Source organism: Carettochelys insculpta, chromosome 8 (assembly GCF_033958435.1).
Source record: "Carettochelys insculpta isolate YL-2023 chromosome 8, ASM3395843v1, whole genome shotgun sequence".
In the NCBI taxonomy this organism is placed as follows: domain Eukaryota; kingdom Metazoa; phylum Chordata; order Testudines; family Carettochelyidae; genus Carettochelys; species Carettochelys insculpta.
Genome location: NC_134144.1, coordinates 73,265,430 through 73,286,324, shown reverse-complemented (window position 1 = coordinate 73,286,324; position 20,895 = coordinate 73,265,430). Strand labels below are relative to the sequence as shown.

The 20,895-nt window shown below is 57.3% G+C and overlaps 2 protein-coding genes across 2 annotated transcripts in view; one reads left to right on the top strand and one right to left on the bottom strand.

Annotated features, from left to right (window-relative positions):
- The first annotated feature begins 191 nt into the window (after window positions 1–191).
- On the top strand, window positions 192–8,257 carry LOC142016952 (keratin, type I cytoskeletal 18-like). The gene is made up of 7 exons (XM_075001467.1): window positions 192–543; window positions 4,005–4,087; window positions 4,891–5,047; window positions 5,166–5,330; window positions 5,414–5,539; window positions 6,424–6,644; window positions 8,076–8,257. The coding sequence occupies exons 1-7, from the start codon at window positions 226–228 to the stop codon at window positions 8,095–8,097; spliced, it is 1,092 nt and encodes a 363-aa protein (XP_074857568.1). The 5' UTR covers window positions 192–225; the 3' UTR covers window positions 8,098–8,257.
- A 2,302-nt stretch (window positions 8,258–10,559) lies between these two features.
- The window catches only part of ARPC2 (actin related protein 2/3 complex subunit 2), a 36,155-nt gene continuing 25,819 nt past the window's right edge, over window positions 10,560–20,895 (bottom strand). Inside the window, exons 8-10 of the mRNA XM_075001774.1 lie at window positions 18,981–19,081; window positions 18,410–18,510; window positions 10,560–11,011 (exon numbers count right to left, since the gene is read on the bottom strand). Coding sequence (XP_074857875.1) covers window positions 10,987–11,011; window positions 18,410–18,510; window positions 18,981–19,081 — 227 coding nt within the window. The 3' untranslated portion in view covers window positions 10,560–10,986. The remainder of the gene's footprint in view (window positions 11,012–18,409; window positions 18,511–18,980; window positions 19,082–20,895) is intronic.

Below are 20,895 nucleotides of genomic sequence, written 5' to 3'. Positions count from 1 at the left end.
CACCTGCGCCTATCAGGCGGGCTCAGAGCCGCCCTGATTAGCATAGCCCCACCCCTTGCGAGGGCGAGGGCCGTGTCTCAGCCCCTCCCCGTGCGGGGCGCGGCCTGCAGCGCCGCCTCCCATTGGCCGGCTTCTACCTGTGCATGCAAATGAGGCGGGGGCTCGTGCAGCGCCCAGGTAGATAAGCGGCTGCGGCGGCACCCCCGCCACCCGGCTCCTTGCACCATGTACCGCGGGCGCAGCGGCTCCCTGTCCGGGGGCAGCGCCCTGGGGGGCCGGGAGCCGCGGCTCGCCGTGTCCCGCCTGCAGGCGCTCCTGCCCGGCGTGCGCTCCAGCCTGGAGGCGGCGGGCCCGGCCAGCCAGCAGGAGGCGCTGCAGGGGCTGAACGAGCGCCTGGCCGGCTACCTCGGGCGGGTGCGGGGGCTGGAGGCGGCCAACCAGGCGCTGGAAGAGGAGATCGCCCAGCGGCGGGCGCGCCGCCAGGGCGCCGGCCAGCGGGACTGGGCGGCCTGCGAGCGGCCCCTGGCGGAGCTGCGCAAGCAGGTAGGGCGCGGGGGGCCCCACCTTGGCTGTGCTGTGCCGGGCCGTGCCGTGGGGAGCCCAGGAGTTCTGCCCCCCTTAGGTCTCCTCTGCGTGGGGGGCCCAGCTCCCAAAGCCGCTTCTGCCCCCTGCCAGAGGGATCCTGCCCCCAACTTCTCCTGGCCTGGGCACTGCCCCGGGAGGTGCAGAGCTGCCCTTCCCCTCGCTCAGGGGGTTACTGATCAGCCCATCACCGCCCTGCGGAGGCCCCCAGAGCCCTGGCCCGAGCAGAGCAGAACGGGCAGGGCTCAAAAAGGAGCTAGATAAGCTCATGGGGCGAGGGTCATTAACGGCCCTTGGCCAGGCTGGGTAAGGAGAGGTGTCCCCGGCCTCGGTTTGTCAGAGGCTGGCGATGGGCGACCGGGGAGGGATCACTGGCTGATTCCCTGTTGTGTTCACTGCCTCTGGGGCACCCGGTCTTGGCTGCTGGCTGGCAGCCAGGACCCTGGGCTGGATGGGCCTTTGGTCTGAGCCCGCCTGGCCGTTCCTATGCTCCATGTATAACCCCAGAGGGGTACAAGCAAGTCACTGTGTGGCACTTGGGTTCCTACAGTATTCTCAGTGTTCGCCAGTTCCATTATTCGTGGGCAGCTGAGCGGCCGCTTCCCCCTGGGCCCCCTTCCCCGGTTGGGAAGAATCAGCATTCACAAGGGTTCTAAACAGGGAGCCCGGGCCCACGCTGAGACCCTCCTGTAGTGACTTCTCCAGGGCTTTTCACACAGCCCCTTGTACCAGTAGGCACGGCCCTCGTCAGCTCTGCGCAGCCCTGCCTGAAAGCCACTGGCCTAACGCCACCAGCTGCCAATCTGCCGGGGTGGAGGTGGGGGCAGAAGATTCCAGTACGCTGGCCAGGCAGGATTTCCCTTTGCAAAAGCAGCTCTGATGTTGTATTCAGCAGGTGTCCGGTAATTCTGGTCTCTGCTACAATGATAACCAGCGCTCTCTGTGAGCTGAAGGCTTGGGCAGCCACTTAGTCAGGTGCTGCCCAGCAGATTGGCAGAATGCCCACAGCCGGCAGCCTGGGTTTCTATGGGTGGTGCACATCACACAGGCCTTGGTGCGTGTAACAAAATTTATTCTGCCCATGGACAGAAAGAATTAGCGGGAAGCCTGCATGTACCCAGTTCGCCTGGTCTGAAGTCAGCCTAACCAGCCAGGGGCTGCGGGGATCACCCTGGAGCCCTTTTAGAAGGTGCTATTACGTTAGCTAGCTGGCCAGAGGCTGGCTGAAGCGGTAGGTGACAGCACCATTTGTAGTTCTGCGACCCTTCAGACATCTCTGCCTCTCACGGCACGGCTTACAAGGCTGGGGCTTTTAGCCCTGCATCCGGCACTCACTGGGTTGTTCAGCTTCTCCAGATACACCCCCCTCCACAGATTCCAGTGCAACCACTGTTCTCCTTTTCCTTTTCCCCACTGTGCCAGCCCAGAAGTAGCTGCATTTTGTAGATCACTGTATATACTGCAATCTGCGAAGTCCACCTCTCCCTGAGACTCTTAGCTAGAAAACAAGATCATCCAATTCCAGAGGGGGAAATTTCCTGTTTCAACATTTGCATCCCCATCCAGCAGAATGAGGCTCCTTCTCTTCCTCCCAGCTCCACGGCTGCTGCATTTCTAACCGGGATGGAGGGATGGGAATAGAAGGAATGTCCTGGGACCAGCTCCCAATTTAACTTTTAAACTCAGCAGCCTTAGCAAAAGAGAGCTCGTCCCCCTGCAGGGGGCAGGGCTGACTCACTGAAAATGTCTGTGACTGCTGGAGAAGGGGGAGCAGCCAACAAGCTGGTGTTAAAAGCAGAGCAGCCCCGTAGCATTTTCACAGCACCTGAGAAATTTTGGTGCGTGGGCCCCAGTGGCCTGCGTGGCAAAGTCCTGTGGAAGTTTCCTCCCCGATCTAGACGTGGCACTGAGGCTTGTTCCAGAGGTGCTGAGCACAAACTCCCATCAGTACTTGATGGGTCTTAGCCTCTCGGGAGGTCAGACTCCCTCCCCCTCTGTCTTGTGGCCACCAGAGACAGGCCTGGAAGGGGAACGCTCTGGAACCCGACTCCTCCATCAGTATCCCAGGGGATGCAGGGGTACCACCTGGAGACCCGATCTTGCACTCACTGCCTTGTCTTGTCTCCTGTCTCACTGGTTCTCTGACCCAGCTCCCTGGAACCAGCCCTGCCCGTGCAGGAGGATTCCCTGCAGGAATAAGTGCGCCCACATGCAGAGTGCTGGAGGCCCAGGGCCTTCAGTGTGACTGGGGATCACACCCCCCAGCCCTGAAACGCAGCTGCTCCTGGGTGAGACGCTGCTGCTGGCTCACGCTGGGCCCACTTCCACTCATGGGAACTGGAAAGAGGGAATGTGCCGGCATTCGGAGGGGTTGGGAAGGTGGTGCTGAGACCCAGCAGCTTGTTCTGGGAGTCTAGAGCCGTTCTGGGAACGGCAGCGTGGGCCCCTTGCCCAACAATGTGCCTGGGAAAGCCTCCCAGGAGCTCTGGCTCCAGCCCAGATGGCAGGAAGCAGTTTATTTCCAGGAGCCGCCGTGGAAGCGGGCCGCCTAGCAGCTGCATCGTCCACTCGAGTTCCTGCCTCCTCCCCGACCTGACCAAACACTAGGGGGATGGAGCTGCCCCGGAATCGTGCAGCCAGCTGCCCTTGACTTGCCTTTGCTGAAACCCAACCCGGTGGCTCAGAGCCCGTACAGCCCACGCCTTGTTTTGCTTTGCAAATGGGCCGGTTTCTGAAATGCGAAGCCTGCTGGCAGGTTCCCTCAGGGCTTGAGCTGCCAGGTCTGGACTTGTCTCAGGAGGTGGCCAGGGGAAGCTGGGAACAAGGCTGAGATAAGGGCCCTGTCTCCCCACCTGTGAAACGTCACTGAACTTGGGCTGGGAGCTGGAAGGAGGCCCAGTGGAGATTTTCCTACCCTGGGCTCAATGCCACGCACCCCCGGGAGTGGGGAGCTCTGCTGTGGGGGTGGGGAGGACAGGTGCAAGGGACAGGAGTGTACGGACAGTGGGTTTGCTGGTGGAGAAGCAGCCTGAGGGCACAAAGGAGGCCCTTTGAAACCGCTGTTTAGGGTGAGAAGTGGGAGAGGGGATGGCCTCTGTCACCCTGCGGGTGGGGGTGGCCTGGTGCCCTGTAGGGCTTTAGATCAGTGCGCCACCGGCCTGAGGGGAGCAGGCCCAGCATTATAGAGCTGGGAGGTAATAAGGTCTCAGCACTGAGGAGTCAGAGAGGATGGGGTTGCCCCTTCGGGCCTTCCGCTGGCCCTGCCAGCCGGGGGAGCAGCAGGAGCTAGGCTGGAGCACCTGCTTCCCCCGAGCTCTCCGCTGTCCGCGCAGGTGCCCAGCCCTGCTGTGAGACTGGTAACCCCTGCAGGAATCAGCACGGCCCCCGTGCCCCCTGCCTGACGGGCCCTGCCTCTCTCACAGGTGGAGGACCTCAACATGGACAATGCCAAGCTGCTGCTGCAAATCGACAACGCCAGGCTGGCTGCCGACGACTTCAAGCTCAAGTAGGTCACCTCGCTTGCCCCCGCCAGGGCGGTGCACGGATCAGCGGCTGTTTCTCCAGCCGGGAACCTCGTGCGATGTGCTGCTGCTGGTGTCCCTGGGGCTTGGTAACATGTGCCATCCCCAGGCAATAAGAGGGGCACAGCTTCCCGGCTTCTGGCCTGTGTGACGCAGGAGGTCGGACTTGATCATCAACAATCCTGGCTGGCCTTAAAACCCCAGAGAACTGAGCCCCCCCTTTCTTCTCTGGAGCAGCTCCCTGGGGTCGACCACTAAGCACATGTCCACATCCACCCTTCCCCTTTGTTCCAAGCGCCCCCCGAGGATGAAGCTAGAACCCAGGGTGCCCTGCCCCCCAAGGTCAGTCCCCTCCAGCGGTGGGAGTGGGTTCCAGCTACAGTGCAGGGAGGAGAACCTGGCCTCTCCTGTGGGTCTCCCACACATGGAAGAAGGGCCAGAGTGGGTCAGGCCAAGGGTCGGTCCAGCCCTGGGTCCCGTCTCCCGCCAGTGGCCAATGCCAGGTGCTTCGGAGGGCATGAACAGGACAGGCAGGGCGAGTGGCTCCTTCCCCACGGGCAGCTCCTGCCCTGTTTTCTAAACAGGCTCATTTCAGGGGGATTTCTGCTGTGCCCCTCACCCTGGAATCTGGGCTTGGAGGAGGCTGCAGGCTCCTGGGCTATGCCCCTTGCTGGGTTAACTCCTCCTTGTCTTAATCCCAGAACGCTCCCTTGAGAAAGAGGAGCCGGTGCTGGCAGAGCTCTGCCCATGAGGCGGGGTCTGACCCCCACCCCCCTTCCTCCCCCAGGCTGGAGGCGGAGCAGGCAGCGGGCGACAGCGTGCAGAAGGACACCCAGGGGCTGCGCCGGATCATGGAGGACACGAGCTTCCAGCGCACAAAGCTGGATGCGGAGCTGGAGGGTCTCAAGGAGGAGCTTGCCCACCTGCGCAAGAGCCACCAGGAGGTGAGGCTGGGGCGGCTTGGAAGGGGGGCTAGCTTGGCCCTGCTTGGTCAGGGTGGGCACAGCAGGGTGCGGCCAGCCCAGGCCCGTGAGCGGCTGACCCCTCCGGCCCTCTCTGCAGGAAGCGGAAGCCCTGCGGGAGCTGATCGCCAGCTCTGATGTGACCGTGGAGGTGGACAACCCGCAGAAGCAGGATCTCAGCAAGAGCATCGCCCAGATCCGGCAGCAGTACGAGAAAGTGGCCGACCAGAACCGGCTGGACATGGACAACTGGTACAAGAACAAGGTGAGGGGAACCCGAGGCGGGCGGCTGTGGCAGCGCTGCTCCCCGCTGTAACTGGGCTGTGCCTGTCCTCTCCTCTCCTGCAGTTTGATGTGCTGACCCAGGAGGCCAACGTGAACACGCAAGCGCTGGAGGACGCCAAGAACCAGTTGGCAGAGCTGCGCCGCCAGCTTCAGGGCCTGGAGCTCGAACGCCAGAGCCTCCAGAAAATGGTGATGGGACCCAGCTTTGCCCCAGCTCTGCTGCTGGCGCTGCTTCCCCTGGGAGCAGGGCTGTGAGATGAACCACCCCCAAAGGCTTGCTCCTGGGTGGGACGGGTTCTGCGTTGGTCTCTGAAGTTCTCACTTACTGTCCATCTCCTAAAGCTTCACACTGAGGCAGGCAGAGCCTGGCCTGAGCTCCCTGCCCCAGGTTGGTGCGTCAGCCATGCCTCCATCCAAGCCCCCGCCAGCCTGGCCGGAAAGCGCCGGCTGCGTCAGCATCTCTGGTTACAACATGGCTATAACTGCGCCAGAGCTGGAGGTGGGCACCCTGTGTATCCCCCAGGTGCCACAGGAGCCAGGGCGAATGCTGGCGATGGAGTGCCACAAGTAGGAGCCCTCCAGTGGGCTGGAGGCTGCTTTCAGATGGCTGCCCCTAATTCTCAGGCGTGGCTGGGCAGCATTCCCCCGCCCGGGGTGGAACTCGTCTAGTCTCTTCCCTTGCTCAGATGCAACAGCCCCGAGAACACTGACTAGACATGTGCTTGGGACAGGACCAGGGAAGGAAGTGCCCAAGTTTTGGGGCATTCCTGGGTCAGAGCTGAGCATTAGCAGCCAGCAAGGAAAAGGCAAGTCCCAAAGGAGGTCAGGTACCTGCCTCAGTCTGGTGGGAACTCCCCTGCAGCAGCTCATCCAGCTCCCCAAGTCCGAGGACACGCTGGGTGCCCCGGTCCCTTCTGGCGTCAGTTCCACCCGCTCTGGGGGTGACGTCCCAGCCACGGGTGGCGGGAGGCTCCCCAAGGTTCCAGGGCTGATGTGAGCCCCGGTGCCCTACCTACCGCATGGAGCTGCGCCCGGGCAGCCAGGTGAGGGCTCTGCGCTCTGCTCCTCTGCAGGTGGACACCCTGCAGAGCACGCTGAGGAGCACAGAAAGCCGCTACGACGACGAGCTGGCGAAACTCAACCGTGTGGTGGCCAAGCTGCAGGAGGAACTGGCTGCCTGCCGGGCTGACCTGGAGCGGCAGGCCCAGGACTACGCAGACCTGCTGGACCTGAAGAGCAAGCTGGAGGAGGAGATCGGTCAATACAAGCAGCTGATTGAGGGCGTGACAGACGGGTAACTGCATGGGGCCAGCTGCGGTCCTCCCGCAAGCCAGGCAGCGTTGGGGCCCCGAGCGGAAGGGATTCACTCTGGTCCCTCTGCACCGCTTCCATCACCAGACAGGGGATCTTCCTTCTCCTGTTCAGGGCTGACGGACTGGCTCCCATCGTCCTGCCCGTTCACAGGCTGCGTAGCATTCCCTCGGCAGGGTCTCCTTGCTGGCTGCAGGACACTGCTCTAGGGCTGGGGCACAGCCTCTGACCCGCTGGCATTGCACTGGCGGGGCTCACGCATCTGTGCTGTTGGATAGGAAAAAGAGCCCAGTGCTCTTTGGTGGGAGATGGGGGCCATCGGCAGGCCAGGAGACCCACCACTGTCCCGGCTGGAAAGGGGCTGACCAGAGCCGGAAGCGGTGGTCCATGGTTATTTTTAAGCCCTTGTAATGATCCGTGTGGTTCCTAGCGTGGAGCTTTGCAAGCCCCAGTGCCAGCAATGTTCCCTCTAAGCTGAGCACTGGGGCAGCCGCTGAGCTGATTAGCGGGTGTCTCTTGGGGGTGCACATCCGCACTAGCTTTGGTGCACATAAAATTTATTCCACCTATGGATGGAAAAAAAAATTAGCGCAAACTCAGCTTGCCAGGCGGAGACCGTTCACAGTAGTTGCTACGCTGAGGAAGCAGCAGCAGGCATGCAAACTCCATGGTCATCCCAGCTGTATGTGGAGAGGTGCTGCCTCCTAGGCAAATCACACAGCCCCCAGCCAGCAGGGACAGCTCACACCAACACTGACCTGAGGAGCTCCTGCACCCAGCCAGCCTGGATGAGTGACACCCCGGGGGGCAGCCACTAGCTGGTGCCGGAGCAGCCTGTTTTGCTGTCTGTCCGTCCCTGCAAACTGCTGGCCAGCCTCCTGCGGGGGCACGAGGCACGTACCCGAACCATGGCCTGTTCTAGCCTGCAATTGCTCCTTTCCTGCTGGGGCTGTTCCTTGCAATGCAGCAGGCCCGGAACTCCACTTTCAAACAGGACAGGAGCCCGAGGCTGCCGGTCCCGGCAGCCTTGGGCTCCTGTCCTGTTTGAAAGTGGAGTTCCGGGCCTGCTGCATTGCAAGGAACACCCCTGCACAGCCGTCTGCAGCAAACACGGCAAGGGAGGGGAGATGGAGCAGGAGGCATAGCCGCGGATGCCTCTCCGAGCCGGCCGAGGCCTCACGCGCTCAGCCTGTCCAGCGGCAGCACCCCTCCCGTGGAGCGCTGAGCCGAGCCCCTAGCTGCAGCACCCCTGGCAGCCTCTCAGCCCCTGCTCCCCCCTTGCAGCTGCGGGCCAACCCCAGCTGTTCTGTGTCAACTCCCGGCACTTCTTCTTCAGCACGTCCCTCGCCCGAGTCCCCGCCGAGCCGAGGGCCAGGCCAGGCCCAAACTAAGAGCCCATCTCTCTTCTCCCCAGGTTCCAGGAGGCAGAGGGTTAAGCTGGGGAAGCCTGTTGCTGGGGAAGCCACTCTGCAGCGATCAGAGGAAGTAATTCAGTGGACGGAAATCCTGCTCCAGTGGTGTTGCATGTGGTCCACTTTAACAAGCCGGGGTTTGGGCTGGGTGCTGCTGAATAAAGACCTCAAGAACTTCCACCTAGCTCTGGGTCTTTCTGCTGGGTCTGTGGGGCGTGTGATTTTGTGGGCGCACAGACAAAGGCCAGCTGTGGCAGCCCCGAGGGCACCTGCCAGCGGTCAAGGGACATAGCGAGGGTCAGGCTGGGTGTTGCACTGTACCACTGGCCTCGCTCCTTGGGGAAGGGGATGTTGCTGCTTGTCATTCCCATGCCTTCCGGGGGGCTCCTGCTCAAGATGCTGGGGGCAGAGCTGTGGGGCAGCAAGGCAGAGAAGAGCAGCCGGTCAGTGACGTGGGCCCCAAGCCCCCTTCTCAGGTCGTGGAGGGTTTCTTACCACACCGAGTCATCTCACAGCCTTCGGGGCGCACGTATCAGCCCTTCCCACAGCCTAACTCCCAGGGGCCTTGCCGCTCTCCTGGGGCTAGACGCCAACCTTCCCCTGCCTGGGGAGCGGTCACTTAGCTCACCCCTTCTTCACCCAGCGACAGCCCACAGGCACCTGAGAAACAGAGGGCATTGTAGGACAGGGGCCAGCTGCTCTGGGGGCCAGATGCTGCCGGAAAGTAAGGCTGGGAAAACAGCCCCTGAGCGTCTCAGGCTCTGTCCTTCCGCTGAGCAGACGTGTAACAAAAGCTGCCAGCTCTGACCCCCGATTTGCTTCGGCAGCTCCCATGGCGCTTCCTCTGTATGCAAAGCCGCCTTCCTCTTCTCTGAGCACAGCCCCTGGGCGCCACGCTGCACTCAGGGCTGCAGCACCCGCAGTCCCTGCCCCAAAGGTGCCCACAAGGACCGCCTAGAACGGGCAAGGTGTGTATGTCTAAGTGTGTTAAAACTAACAGCACAACGCGACGGGCAGCTCAGCGGAGGAAAGCGGATAGCCGGCCAAAGCCTGAGGCCAGGGCGTGCTCGGTTTCTCTTCAGTACTGGCCTCACAAATCCCACAGGCGGGAGGAGCATGAGGCAGTGGCCGGAGGAAAACCAGGGGCTTCGCGTGATCCGAGGTGCTCTGGAGAGAGGCGCTGTGAAGTCACACAGCACCTCTGAATGCAGCCACGGGACTGGCATGAGTTAAGTGCCCGGCCCACCTTCCTCCTGCTTCACAGGGCTGCTTGAAATGGGCTTTCCTAGTTGTTTAAAAAGAAACGAGGGTTGTGATATTCCTGCAGGTTCAGCTGCCAGCTGGGCAGCAGTGAAACACCCACAGCAGAGACTGAGCACCAGGCAGGAGTCCCAGGCTTGGGCTGCACACGCAGGCTATGTGCTAAGCTCCAGCCAAGCGAGCAGCCCCCCAGAGCAGTACATGAGAACAGCTACACTGGGTCAAACCAAAGGTCCATCTAGCCCAGTGTCCTGTCTGTAGACAGCAGCCAATGCCAGGTGCCCCGGGGGAGTGAACAGAACAGGTAACGATCTCTCTCCCATCGTCCATCTCTGCCCTCTGACAAACAGAGGCCAGGGACACCATTCCTACCCTCCGGCTAACAACCACTGATGGACCTAACCTCTGTGAATGTATCTAGCTCTTCTAAACCCTGTTACAGCCCTAGCCTTCCCAGCCTCCTCTGGCGAGGAGTTCCACAAGTCGACTGTGTGCTGTGAGAGAAGAATTTCCTTTTATTTGCTTACGCCTGCTGCCCATTAATGTCATTTGGTGACCCCCTAGTTCTCATGTTATGGGAACAAGTAAATAATTTTTCCTTGTTCACTTCCTCCACACCACACATCATTTTATGTACCTCTATCCTATCCCCCGTTTGTCTCCTCTCCTCTCAGGTGAAAAGTCCTCGTCTCTAACCTCTCTTCATAGGGGATCCGTTCCAAACCCCTCATCAGTCGAGTTGTCCTTTTCTAGTGCCCGTTGACCTTTTTTGATATGAGGAGACCACATCTGCACACAGTACTCAAGATGTGGGCGTACCATGGCTTTGTATAAGGGCAATAAGATATCCAGATATTCTCAGTCTTATTCTCATTAGTCACCTTTCACAAGAGCAGAGGCCCTCAGGCACGATAAAGATCTCGCCTGACCGCAGTTAGTGCATCAGGCCTGTTACCCAGTCGATGAATGGCTGCGTTTCACATTACAGCAGAGAAAATACTTTTCCCTCTTTTTCACAATGCAAACCACCTTTGATTTAAAGCGGCAAAACTTTCATCCGACTGTGGGGAATTTCAGTCCCAAACCCCAAGGACAACATGAAAGTGCTCAGACCACAGGACTCATTCAACCTACACTCCATGCAGAAGGTAGAAACCACGGGGAACTGGGGCTCCGTGGAGGTCTTCCATACCAGTTCTCTCTCACAACTCAAGCCCCACGAGCAGTTAAGATAGAAAGATCTCCTTTATTAATGAACCCCAACAGTATTTCTTCAGATACAGGAGTTTTGAACTCAAATGCTCAGAAGAAAACAAGTTAATATTGCCTTATTCTCATAAGAAATACTGCAACTCATTACCAGTAACATATTGCAAAGCAAAACAGCTTAAAAAGGAAGAAGGTAAAAAAAAAAAAAGAAAAGAAAGAAACTGATCGAAATGGAACTCAGGTTGGTTTGTTTTTGGAACTAGTAAGTCCTTGCAAGCACAGCTCGTTTCTGCAGATCACTCCCCCACCTGTGGTACAAAACAGACCCCGATTGGTTGTATTCCTTAAGAGCCCAGAGAGGTGCAACGTTACAAGCTACGATTATCAAGTAGCAAGTGCTCCAGCCTTCTGTCTTCAGTAGTGGCCTCTGCCACGCCCCGTGCGCTAACGGGATGAGAACGTCTTCCCCCTGCGAGGAGCAGAATGGCAGCGTTAGGGGGGTTCTCTGGCCATGCACCCGGCGGGTTACCCAGTCGCTCGGTGCTCCAGGCATCCGCAGCCCCCTTCAGCGCAGGTGAGACTGCGCCGTTGGGGAAGGCAGGCTCTGGGGAGTGCTGTCAGAAGAGATGCTCAGCAGGAAACAGGGAGGCTGCTCGGAGATGCAGGGGGATGGGCGGTTGCCAGGAAAGGGGAGAGGAAGAGAACTGCAGGGAGCATGGAAGGAAGTGAGAGGGGAAGGTTATGGCAGGCCTCGAAGCCCACGCAGGGACTGAACTGTGAGTGAGCGGCGGGAGGGGAACATGCCTAGACAATGGGCACGTGCCCCGAAGGACAGGGTGACCAGTGGCAGAGGGTCGGGCAGTCGGTCTGGTTTACTTCCCTGGGGCAGTTTGCTGGGAGAGCATTAAGTGGAGGAAGACTCCACTCACCAGGGCCAGGCCGATACACACATGGTAACCACCCCGCCCCAGCCCTGTCGTCTGGCCCCAGGAACACCAGGAGCAGAACCGGTCTGGCTGCACAGCAACGTAAGCCTAGGCCAGTAGGCTCACCCCAGGCAACCCTGCACTCCAGTGGCTACACAATTCAAACCTGCCTTGGGGATTTTCTGAGCCGGGCGTGAACGCAGAGCTCTGGCACCCCCATGCAGCGTCCAACCCTGAGTCACAGCAACTTTATCCTGCACTGCTTCCTCCTCCGCTCCCTGCCCGGCCTCCACACTAACCCTCTGGGTGGTGCTGTGGGAACCCCCTCCTGCCGGGACTCTGGGGCAAGGTGCATAAACAGCATAACGAGCCCCTCTGGGCTGTCCCCGGGGAACAGCTGCTCCTGGAGGAGGCTGTACGCGGAGCAGCTGGGCTGAGACACAGGGCAGGGGCACGCCCAGGTGCACCTGTGCAGGTGATAATTAGACAACCGTCTCCAGAACTTGGCCAGGCTGAAGGTCTGCAATGGGCAGCTGCGGGGGGCACACACTCAATCAATCAGCTGCCCAAGCGCTGCGCTTACAGGCAGCGCTGCTGCCCACCCCAGCCTGGCTCCAGCACCCAAGGGGAGAGGCACGTTACTGGCCCCCAGGAAAAGGGGACTGGGGCACGGAGCCTGCCCTGCCCTGCCCTGGTCTGGCAGTCCTGCCAGCTTCCCCTGCCCGCCCGGCACCCTGCACAAGAGTGGGGTTGGGTGCAGGGGCTTCCCCCACTCCCCAGGAGGAGCACCAGTGGCAGAATGGGGTGATCCCTGCACCTGGGCCTTGCTTCTCAGCAGGAGTGCTGGACGGGCAGAGTGGCTCACGTCCACCACTCCCCACGATCTCTTAAGCTGCCATGCTCCAGGAGGCAGGGACAGGGCACCCCAAGGGAGGCGTGGGGAATTTCGGAGGCTGGCTCCCACTCACCAGCCTGACACCTTTGTACGTACAGCCCAGGGAGCAGGAGCAGCCACAGTGTTGTGGGTTGTCATCTTCCACAGCCATGCCGAGCCAGGAGCTCTGCCCGCCCCCCCGCCCGCCACCCAGCCACACCGAGCCGGGAGCTCTGCCGCCCACCCCCCCGCACCAGCCACGCTGAGCAGCCACTTTGGTTCTGCTCTGCTCTCTGTTTCGCTCTGTCCTTGGGGCTGCATGTGCGAGGCGCCCAGGCAGTGGGCACCCAAGTCTGGCTGTGCTCGTGAGACCTGGAAGCAGCTCTCTGCTAAAAGCTTCTTCAGATCAGTGTGCCCTGAAACCCCCGGGCACTCCGCCAGCAAACGTGAAGACCAGGCCAGCAGACAACGGGTGAATGCTGATCGCAGCTGTTGGGTTTATGCAGCAGTGTGGCTTCCATTTGTAAACCAGGCCTGTGCACTCACAGCAAAGCACAGGGCTCAGCCCCTAGGTTAACACTGGATGTGTGGATGCTGGGCAGCAGGCCTAGACCTGAGCCTGGGCTTACACCAGCGTGTGACACACTAAGGGGCTCTGAGGCACCGGACAGATGTGACACAAGGAGGAACCATGTTAAAACCTCTACCCATGCCCCAGCTATGGCAGAACTCCTCTCCTCTCTGAAATGAACCAGCTGCCTTCTGGAGAATGAACACAGCCACCAGCCACAGCTCACTGGGCCCAGGCTGCTGTGCCCTCTGCCCTTCCCAGGCAGTCCCAGGTGCGCAGAGGCAGTCTGCAAGCGCAGAGAACGGTACCGCACTAACCCCGAGCTCCCGGTTCAAACCTGTTACTCAGAAGGGATTAGCACTTGACACTGCAGCTCCATGGCAGAGGTTTAAGCAATTCACTGCTGCCAGAGGGCAGCCTGTAAGAGGGCAGGAGGAGGGCGTACCTAAGCAACAGCTCTATCACCAGTGGGCAACAACTTGGATTAGAAGTGAGCCTGGTCCCTTTCTAATAAGGCCAGCTACAGTCTGAACACGGACAGAGTGCACAGGCTGACCTGGGATTTGCATTAGCACATCTCTAGGGACGTAACACTTCTGTGCGTGGTTCTTTTGTTCCTTCCCAGTGTTTCCCTGTTCCCCACGGAAGGGTGCACATACAAACCCACACACCCGAGTGTTTCCATGGCAAGATCCCTCACAAGGCCCTGCACAGTAACCCCCGGCTAGACAGAACAATCGGCTGCTGCAGAGCTCCGCTTACTCCTGGTGCTGCAACGGGGATATAGGATTTGCACCAGAGCCGAAATCTAGCTTTGGAAGATGTCCTAGAATGGAAACTGCAGAGGCCTTCGCAGACTTCCCCAAACAGCCTCTCACAGCAGACGCCTGAGAGAAGGAAGGTAAAACCGACATCTATTTTCATGGCTCAGGCTGTGACGTGCAAAAGGTGAACACCGAGCAAACGGTGTGAGGCGACTGAGATTAACCCCTTCCCATTGTCGCTACATTCCTTCCAGCCTGGAGATTTCCTAAGTTGAGTTTTGAAGTCAAACACAGCCAGCAACGTCACTCAGACAGGAGATGCACCAATCGCTTCAGGGAGCCTGGATAAAGCCCAGGGGATGAACCTCTCCCATCTCTAACACCACTTACAGCCAACAATGACTATTTCAGAGCTGCGCCTTTACATCCTGCCAAAATGTGCCCACTTGACAGCGTGTGCACCAGGGACTGGCCGGGCCCACAGCTCAGCACAGTGCCTTAGGGATGCTTCTCTGACAGCACTGCATGCGACCTGGGAACCCTGCAAGCATTTCTTCTGAGGCGTGAGGGAGGGCACCAGACTAACCTGTTGCTCACGCCAGGAACTAGCCGCTTCCTGTCCAGTCACCCTGCTAGATAAGCAAGTTGCATTAGAACACCAAACAGCATTACAGGCAATTTGGTACTATCCACTTACAGCCCCGGCTTTACTGTCTAGTCCTCCAGAGGACTGACCGCTGGCTGGAGGACTGAGCCAGCTGCCTTTCTTCTGTACCTATCTGCTGTTTCCTGTCTTGGCCTCAACTGCTCTGCCTGTCAGCCTTTGGCTCTGGACCATGACACTTGTGTGGGACTCTGCCTGCTGAAGGAAGCCGCCAGAGACCTGTCTGGCACGCGAGAGGCTCCTGCGAACAAGAAGCGAGGGGGCAATAAGCCAAGACCATGGCAGAGTACAGGAAAAGGGGTGAGTGACATGTGCACCTTAACCCACCCCACCATCAGGGTTATGCTCTTGTATCTGAGCCTCCACAGCCCAACTCTACCTCCAGGCCCACTGCCTGCCCAGCCCCCCACCAGGACACACCTTCCTCCCTTTGTGTGATGGCTCAGCGAGGGAAGCCAACGCCTTGCTCATCAACAGGTCTAACCCAGCTGAGAACTGCTGTGTGGTTCTCTCCATGCCCCTCCAACAGCCTGAATCTAGATTTGTTCAGTCCACCCGCTCTACTGTAGGGGGCAAGAAAGTTCTGCCCCACCCACCCTAGGCGTCCGAGGCAGTAAGCTGTGACCGTCCACATTAGAGCAGGGAAGTTCGCACTCTTTGGAAAACGGGAGATACGTCCTGGCTCCTCCTCTTTTAGGCCCGGTGTCTAACCCGTAGCTAAGCACGCTGGGGTCAGCGAGGGAGCTGAGCTGAGCTCCAGGCCTGCAATGGCCTAACTTACCGATCATTACAGAAAACCCATGCATGACATTCCAGTGCATGGTAAGCTCACGCCGTTACAGAGCTGCTTGCGAGACCTTGCAGCAGACCCCATGAGCCCAACCCCCCCGAGAGACCTCGGCAGGCATGTGCCCACAAGCTCCCCAACTGCCTGCTCTTTCACAGCAAACCAGACCCGGAAGGACGGCACTCCAGCTGGAGACCGGCAGAAAACAAGTCCCTTAAAGGTACGTACTGAGGTCAGCCAAGCTAAGAACCACCACCCGCTTAAATGACAGCAAGACAGACATTTTAGCATTTTCCCATCATCTGGGCTAAACAGGTGTGAGATAAAAGCCTTCGCTCCCCTTGGAAACAGGCGATTACATGGGATTCTCATGCAGAGTAGCTGCAGCTGTTGGTCTTTCACTGACCAGGAGTCAGGTAAGAATAGTAACAGAGGTCGGCGTGATAGTCTGGACTCCAACAAACAAAGCAGCAGAAATGTAGCACTTTAAAGACCAACAAAACGATTTATTCGGTGATGAGCTTTCGTGGGACAGACCCACTTCTTCAGATGGTGATGAGCTCTCATGGGTCTGTCCCACGAAAGCTCATCACCGAATAAATCGTTTTGTTGGTCTTTAAAGTGCTACATTTCTGCTGCTTTGTTTTGCTGAAGACGGGTCAGCCTTCCCCAGTGCCCAAGGATGACCCTTCCCCAGCACCTTCAAACAGCATTGTCTTGGGGTGACAGCCAGCCACACCCGTACAAGACACAGCCAAAGGCTTACACCCTGACGCTCTCCAGTCATAGTGACAGACTCGCATTCACACTGTCGCATGGTGAGCGAATGGCTACTGCTCACGTTTAGATTTTCTGGGATCCTCTTTTGCTCACGGGGCAGCGGAAGTTTCCTGTGAGGATACTAATGACGTCTACCACGTGTTCAACGTTCAAAGCACCTTAACGGAAGAACGGCCATACGGGATCAGCCCAAAGGTCCATCCAGCCCACTCGTCTTCGAGCAGTGGCCTATGCCAGGTGCCCCAGAGGGAATCAACAGAACAAGCAATCGTCAAGTGATCCCTCCTGTCGCCCATTTCCAGGGACACCAGCCCTGCCCATCCTGGCTACTAGCCACTGAAGGACCCAACCGTCGTGAATTATCTAGCTCTTTTCTGAGCCCTGCTACGTAGCTTTGGCCTTCACGACATTCTCTTGCAACATATTCTGCACGTTAACGATGTGTGGTGGGAAGACGTAAACCCGTCGTCTACTAATTACACAGTCTGCCCGGGAGTCATCTATTTGGAGTCATTTTGTACTATTTGCAAACTTGACCCTGTACTGTTTACCTTTTCCAGATCATTTAAGTGTAAGTCGAACACGACTAGTCCCAGCACAGACCCCAGGACCTGTCGCTACTTATCTCTCTCCATTCTGAAAACTGATCATTTATTCCTACACTTCATTCCCTGGCTTTTAACCACCTAGCAGTCCATGAGAGGGTCTTCCCACTTATCCCAGGACAGCTCACTTTGCTTAACAGCCTTTGGTGAGGGACCCTGTCAAAGACTTTCAAGAAATCTAAGTACCCATACCCCTTGGATCTCCCTTGTCCACCTCCTTTTTTACTCCCCTCAAAGAATTTTAGATCAGTGAGGCATGGTTTCCCTTTACAAAAACATGTTGACTTTTCCCCAGTAAATTAGAGTCACCTACGTATCTGGCAATTCTATAGTTTCAACCGGTTTGCTCGGTACTGAAGTCAGGCTAACGGGCCTAATTGCTGCGGGAGCATCTCTGGAGCCCTTTTTAAAATTGGGGTCACATTTGGCACGCTGCAGTCATTTGGTACAGAACTGATTTAAATGATATGTTATACACTGGTTAACAGTCTGGCAGTTTTACGACCGAGTTCCTTCAGAACTCTTGGGTGAAGGCCGTGTGGTCCTGTGACTTACTACGGTTTATTAGTTTGTTCCAAAACCTCCTCTAATGATGCTCAACCTGCGACAGTTCCTCAGACGTCCCATCTAAAAGAGAATGGCTCAGGTTTGGGAACCTCCCGCAAATTCTCAGTTGCGAAGGCCAATGCGAAGAATTAGTTTAGTTTCTCCACAATAGCCTCGTCATCCTTGAGTGCTCCTTTAGCATCTCGACCATCCACTGGTTGTTTAGGTGCTTTAATCGTAGGACGCCTGCTAAATGTTTTATGGCTGGCAAGCCTTCTGCAGACACCCTCACCACCTGGGGAGGGGGCAGGTTCTGGCACTGTCCCCTTTAAACAGAAAGGGATACAGAGCAGTAACTCCATTTGTCCAAGACCACAAAGCCAGCGTAAGGAAAAGTCAGCCTTGGGTTCCCAGGGTGTCCCCTCTCTCCCAGGGTTCCCGCCAGGAGGGAAGGCCCCGACTAACGATTGGAAAGTGGGCTTGCTTTTCAAATGCAGGAGAGAGGGAAAAGTTTGCCACAGTGGGATTGAATTTTAGGTTCTAGGCGGATTTCAGGGTGAAATCTGTTAACTAATTAGTCTGCAGTCAGATCCCATGAAGGAGATCAACTGACTCTGAAGGGAACTGTCAAAACATCAGCCTATGCAACCAAAGGCAGGACATTCAAAGTTAAACCCGCAGCACTTACTACGCTCCCTTTCTGTCATAACGACAACAGCGTTCAGGTGACCCATCAGCCGCTCTTCACAAATTTCTAGCTGGTCTCAACAGTATTTAAAGATGAAGGAGAATGGGTTTAATTCAATGAGTTTTTAATTCTGGAGAATCAACTGCACTTTAATACGCATATTAGGAGCCTTTCCTTTGCAGAGTAAAACTAGCAGCTGCAGAAACTCAGCCAGCCAAGTCCCAGCTAGCCCAGCCTTAGGAGGCTTTGTTCTGCACACCCCAGCAATGCATTTCGTACAGAAGATGCTCTATACAGAAGCATAAAAATGCATCTGCGCATCCAATCTCCTGCCTTCCACCACCTCGATCTCCCCTTTCCGAATCGAGGAAATGCCTTACAAAATTACCTGGCAGTCTGAGATGAGAAGCCAGGAAATTACCAAGCTTGTTAAAGAACAAAGTAAGATTCTCTCTCCTCTTGCCCACTTCCCAGGGCTTCCTGAGGCCCTGCACAAAACTGCTCCATTTTATAGAGCCGCTCTCTGCTAGAGAGTCTTGTCTTTTCAACGGGCACGCGCCACGCCCAGCTGCGGCGGTGCTCGCCAGTGCACACCTGTGCTGGTTGGGACAGGAACAGAGTCTCTCTCCCAGGCTCATGGGTCCCTCCCCTTTGATACTCACGTGATTGTTTTCATTTCCTTCTTCTCTGCGTCTGGCCGGGCACGGTTCAGCACCTTGAGGAAGTCTGATGTTTTCGCCCTCATACGCGTGTGAATATAGGCCTGCATTGACATAAAAACAAACTGGTAAAGGTTCTGACCTCACACTTGGGTCCGCAAACATCAGCTCAGGGCTAAACTCGGCGGACGGTCTCCCTGAAGGGGCAATTCCTATTTCCTGCAGAGAGGTGGGAGTGAATGCTCCGATGGGGGGGACAAATCGCCCTTGCAAGATGGCTACGACCTGCAATACTGCCTTACAGACAGCGCTAAAGAAGAAGGCAGGGTACAAACCACACATTCTCTGCCGACCGTCTCCCCATTCAGGGAGAACAGGCCTTGACGCTTACACAGCACTTGCCTCTTCTCAGGGCTACATGTTGTGTTCTCAGCGCTACCGGCATGTGAATCAGAGAGGCTGAGACAAATTCTGCATTTAAAGCCTTCCTCAGGCTGTTTATTGCCCCACACCTCGTCAGAACACAGTGTGACGTGAAATCAGCACAGTCCCTTCCGGAGCCAGCCCACTGTACCTTAGAGCATTTGATGTGATAGTGCAGGTAGTCCCGGAACGTGTGGATCAGGTTGATGGTGTTGTCCCTGGCAGCGGCGTTGGTGTGGCGGGGAAACAGCACTGGCAAGATAAAGCAACACAGCAAAGAGTTTTATTCATGACCCAGGCTAAGCACCAGCTAGAGAGAATGCCTCTTGCTCATTCAAGTGGCGGGGCAGACTCAGCCGTGTCTGCTGATTACGAGCACCTACTGAAGAGCTGTTTGAACACACAAGCCTTAATGCTCAAGAGGGCTACGAGAGCGCCTTTGCCCACACCACACGCCTGAATGGCACTTGGAATTTTAACAGCAGGTTTAACAGCACTTCTGCAATACTTGTGGTCTCATGCCATGAGAGTGGCCACAGCAACCCTGACGGCTGTTTGACTGGTGAGTCTGAATGGCCAGCGATGGGCGTTAACCTGAAGAAATCACATCATTGCACCTGTGAGGAGTACGTCTCATTCGCTTTTCCTAGGCTAGAGGGACATCTTTCAATGGCTACAGTAAGAGGACAGAGATGCAAAATGAACTAAGAACTCGTCTGGTCAGTGAACGAAACAAGGAAAGAAACCTAATCCCACCTGCCTCTTCTAAACTACAGACTGAACCTCTCGTCTGGCACCTTCGAGACCTGACTGGTGCCAAATGAAAAAATTTGCCAAACCAGGGGAAGTCAACATGGTTCAGCCGCATTACCAACACTTCCACTGCTGACTGGGCTGATGTGTGGGGGTAAATTCCAGCTAAGTAACAGCACAGAACACTGAGAGCCGGGACTGGTGGCTGTAAACAAACTTTATGGGACCACAGGAAACTTGGCCACTCCCATGGTAAGTGGACACCTGGCTAACTAAAACCATACGTGTTTTCTAATGACAGAGCTGAAATCTACCAGAGGTAATGTGCACAGGCGAGCCGCAGCACCATTCAGAGTTCAGGGGCCAGTTAGAGAAGGTGTGGCTTCCCATGGTAAATTAACACGGTATTCTTGTCGGGGTACCAACCTTGGTATGAACCCTGTGCATCACCAGACCCTGCCCATGCCCCCCACGCCTAGCTCCATGCTGGCAGAGAAGAGCAGGGCAGGGCACTGCACTTGGGAAGCATTCTGGATGCTAACTGCAGCGCCACCCCTGAACAATCTGCGTAAACCCCGACACATCTGGAGGGAAGTTACTGCCCAGGAGGAAACGCCGCCTCCTTCTGGCGCAGACTTTCAGAAAAGGCGGGTCTCGGCACTGCCCAGCCACCTCTCTGCTTGCTGGATAAGCCAAGTGCTATTAGTTACACTGGCCCAGGAAGCAAGGCACCAGCTGTGCCAAGGGCTGTTACCATCCCGATGGCGGACAGGCCTCCAGCATGGGCTGATCTCACAAAGGGGCAGTTATGGACACTGAAGAGGAGCTGCTCCCAAAGCCTGTAACCTGAAGCAAGTTGCAGGGCACAGGCATGGGCATGTGTGATGGGGTTCAGGGGTCCCCCTGCACTGCACCCCGTCCGCTGGCAGGAGTGACTCTCACTCAGCAGGTACAACAGCAGGTTTATTAGGCAACAGATGCCCAGTTTCTCACAGAAGCAACAGCATAGCAGCCCGAGACAGTCCTTCCAACCTGTCCTGGGGGGAAGACCCCGAGGGGTGCCCCTCTGGGGTGTAGCTTTCCCCCTCCTCAGGCTGGCTGCCTTCCAGCTCTCCCTTCCCCAGCCTCTAACTGCCGCCCCCGATTCAAAACCCAGCTCAGCTCCTCCCTGCTCTTTGTTCAGGCAGAGGTGTTATCTGCCAGTTGTAGCCCCAGGGTCATCCTTAGCCACTGGGAGCTGCTGCTTGCCTCGGACATCCAGCCTGACTCACACATGCACCCCCCCCCCCCCGACTCCATCACAGCATGGTCTC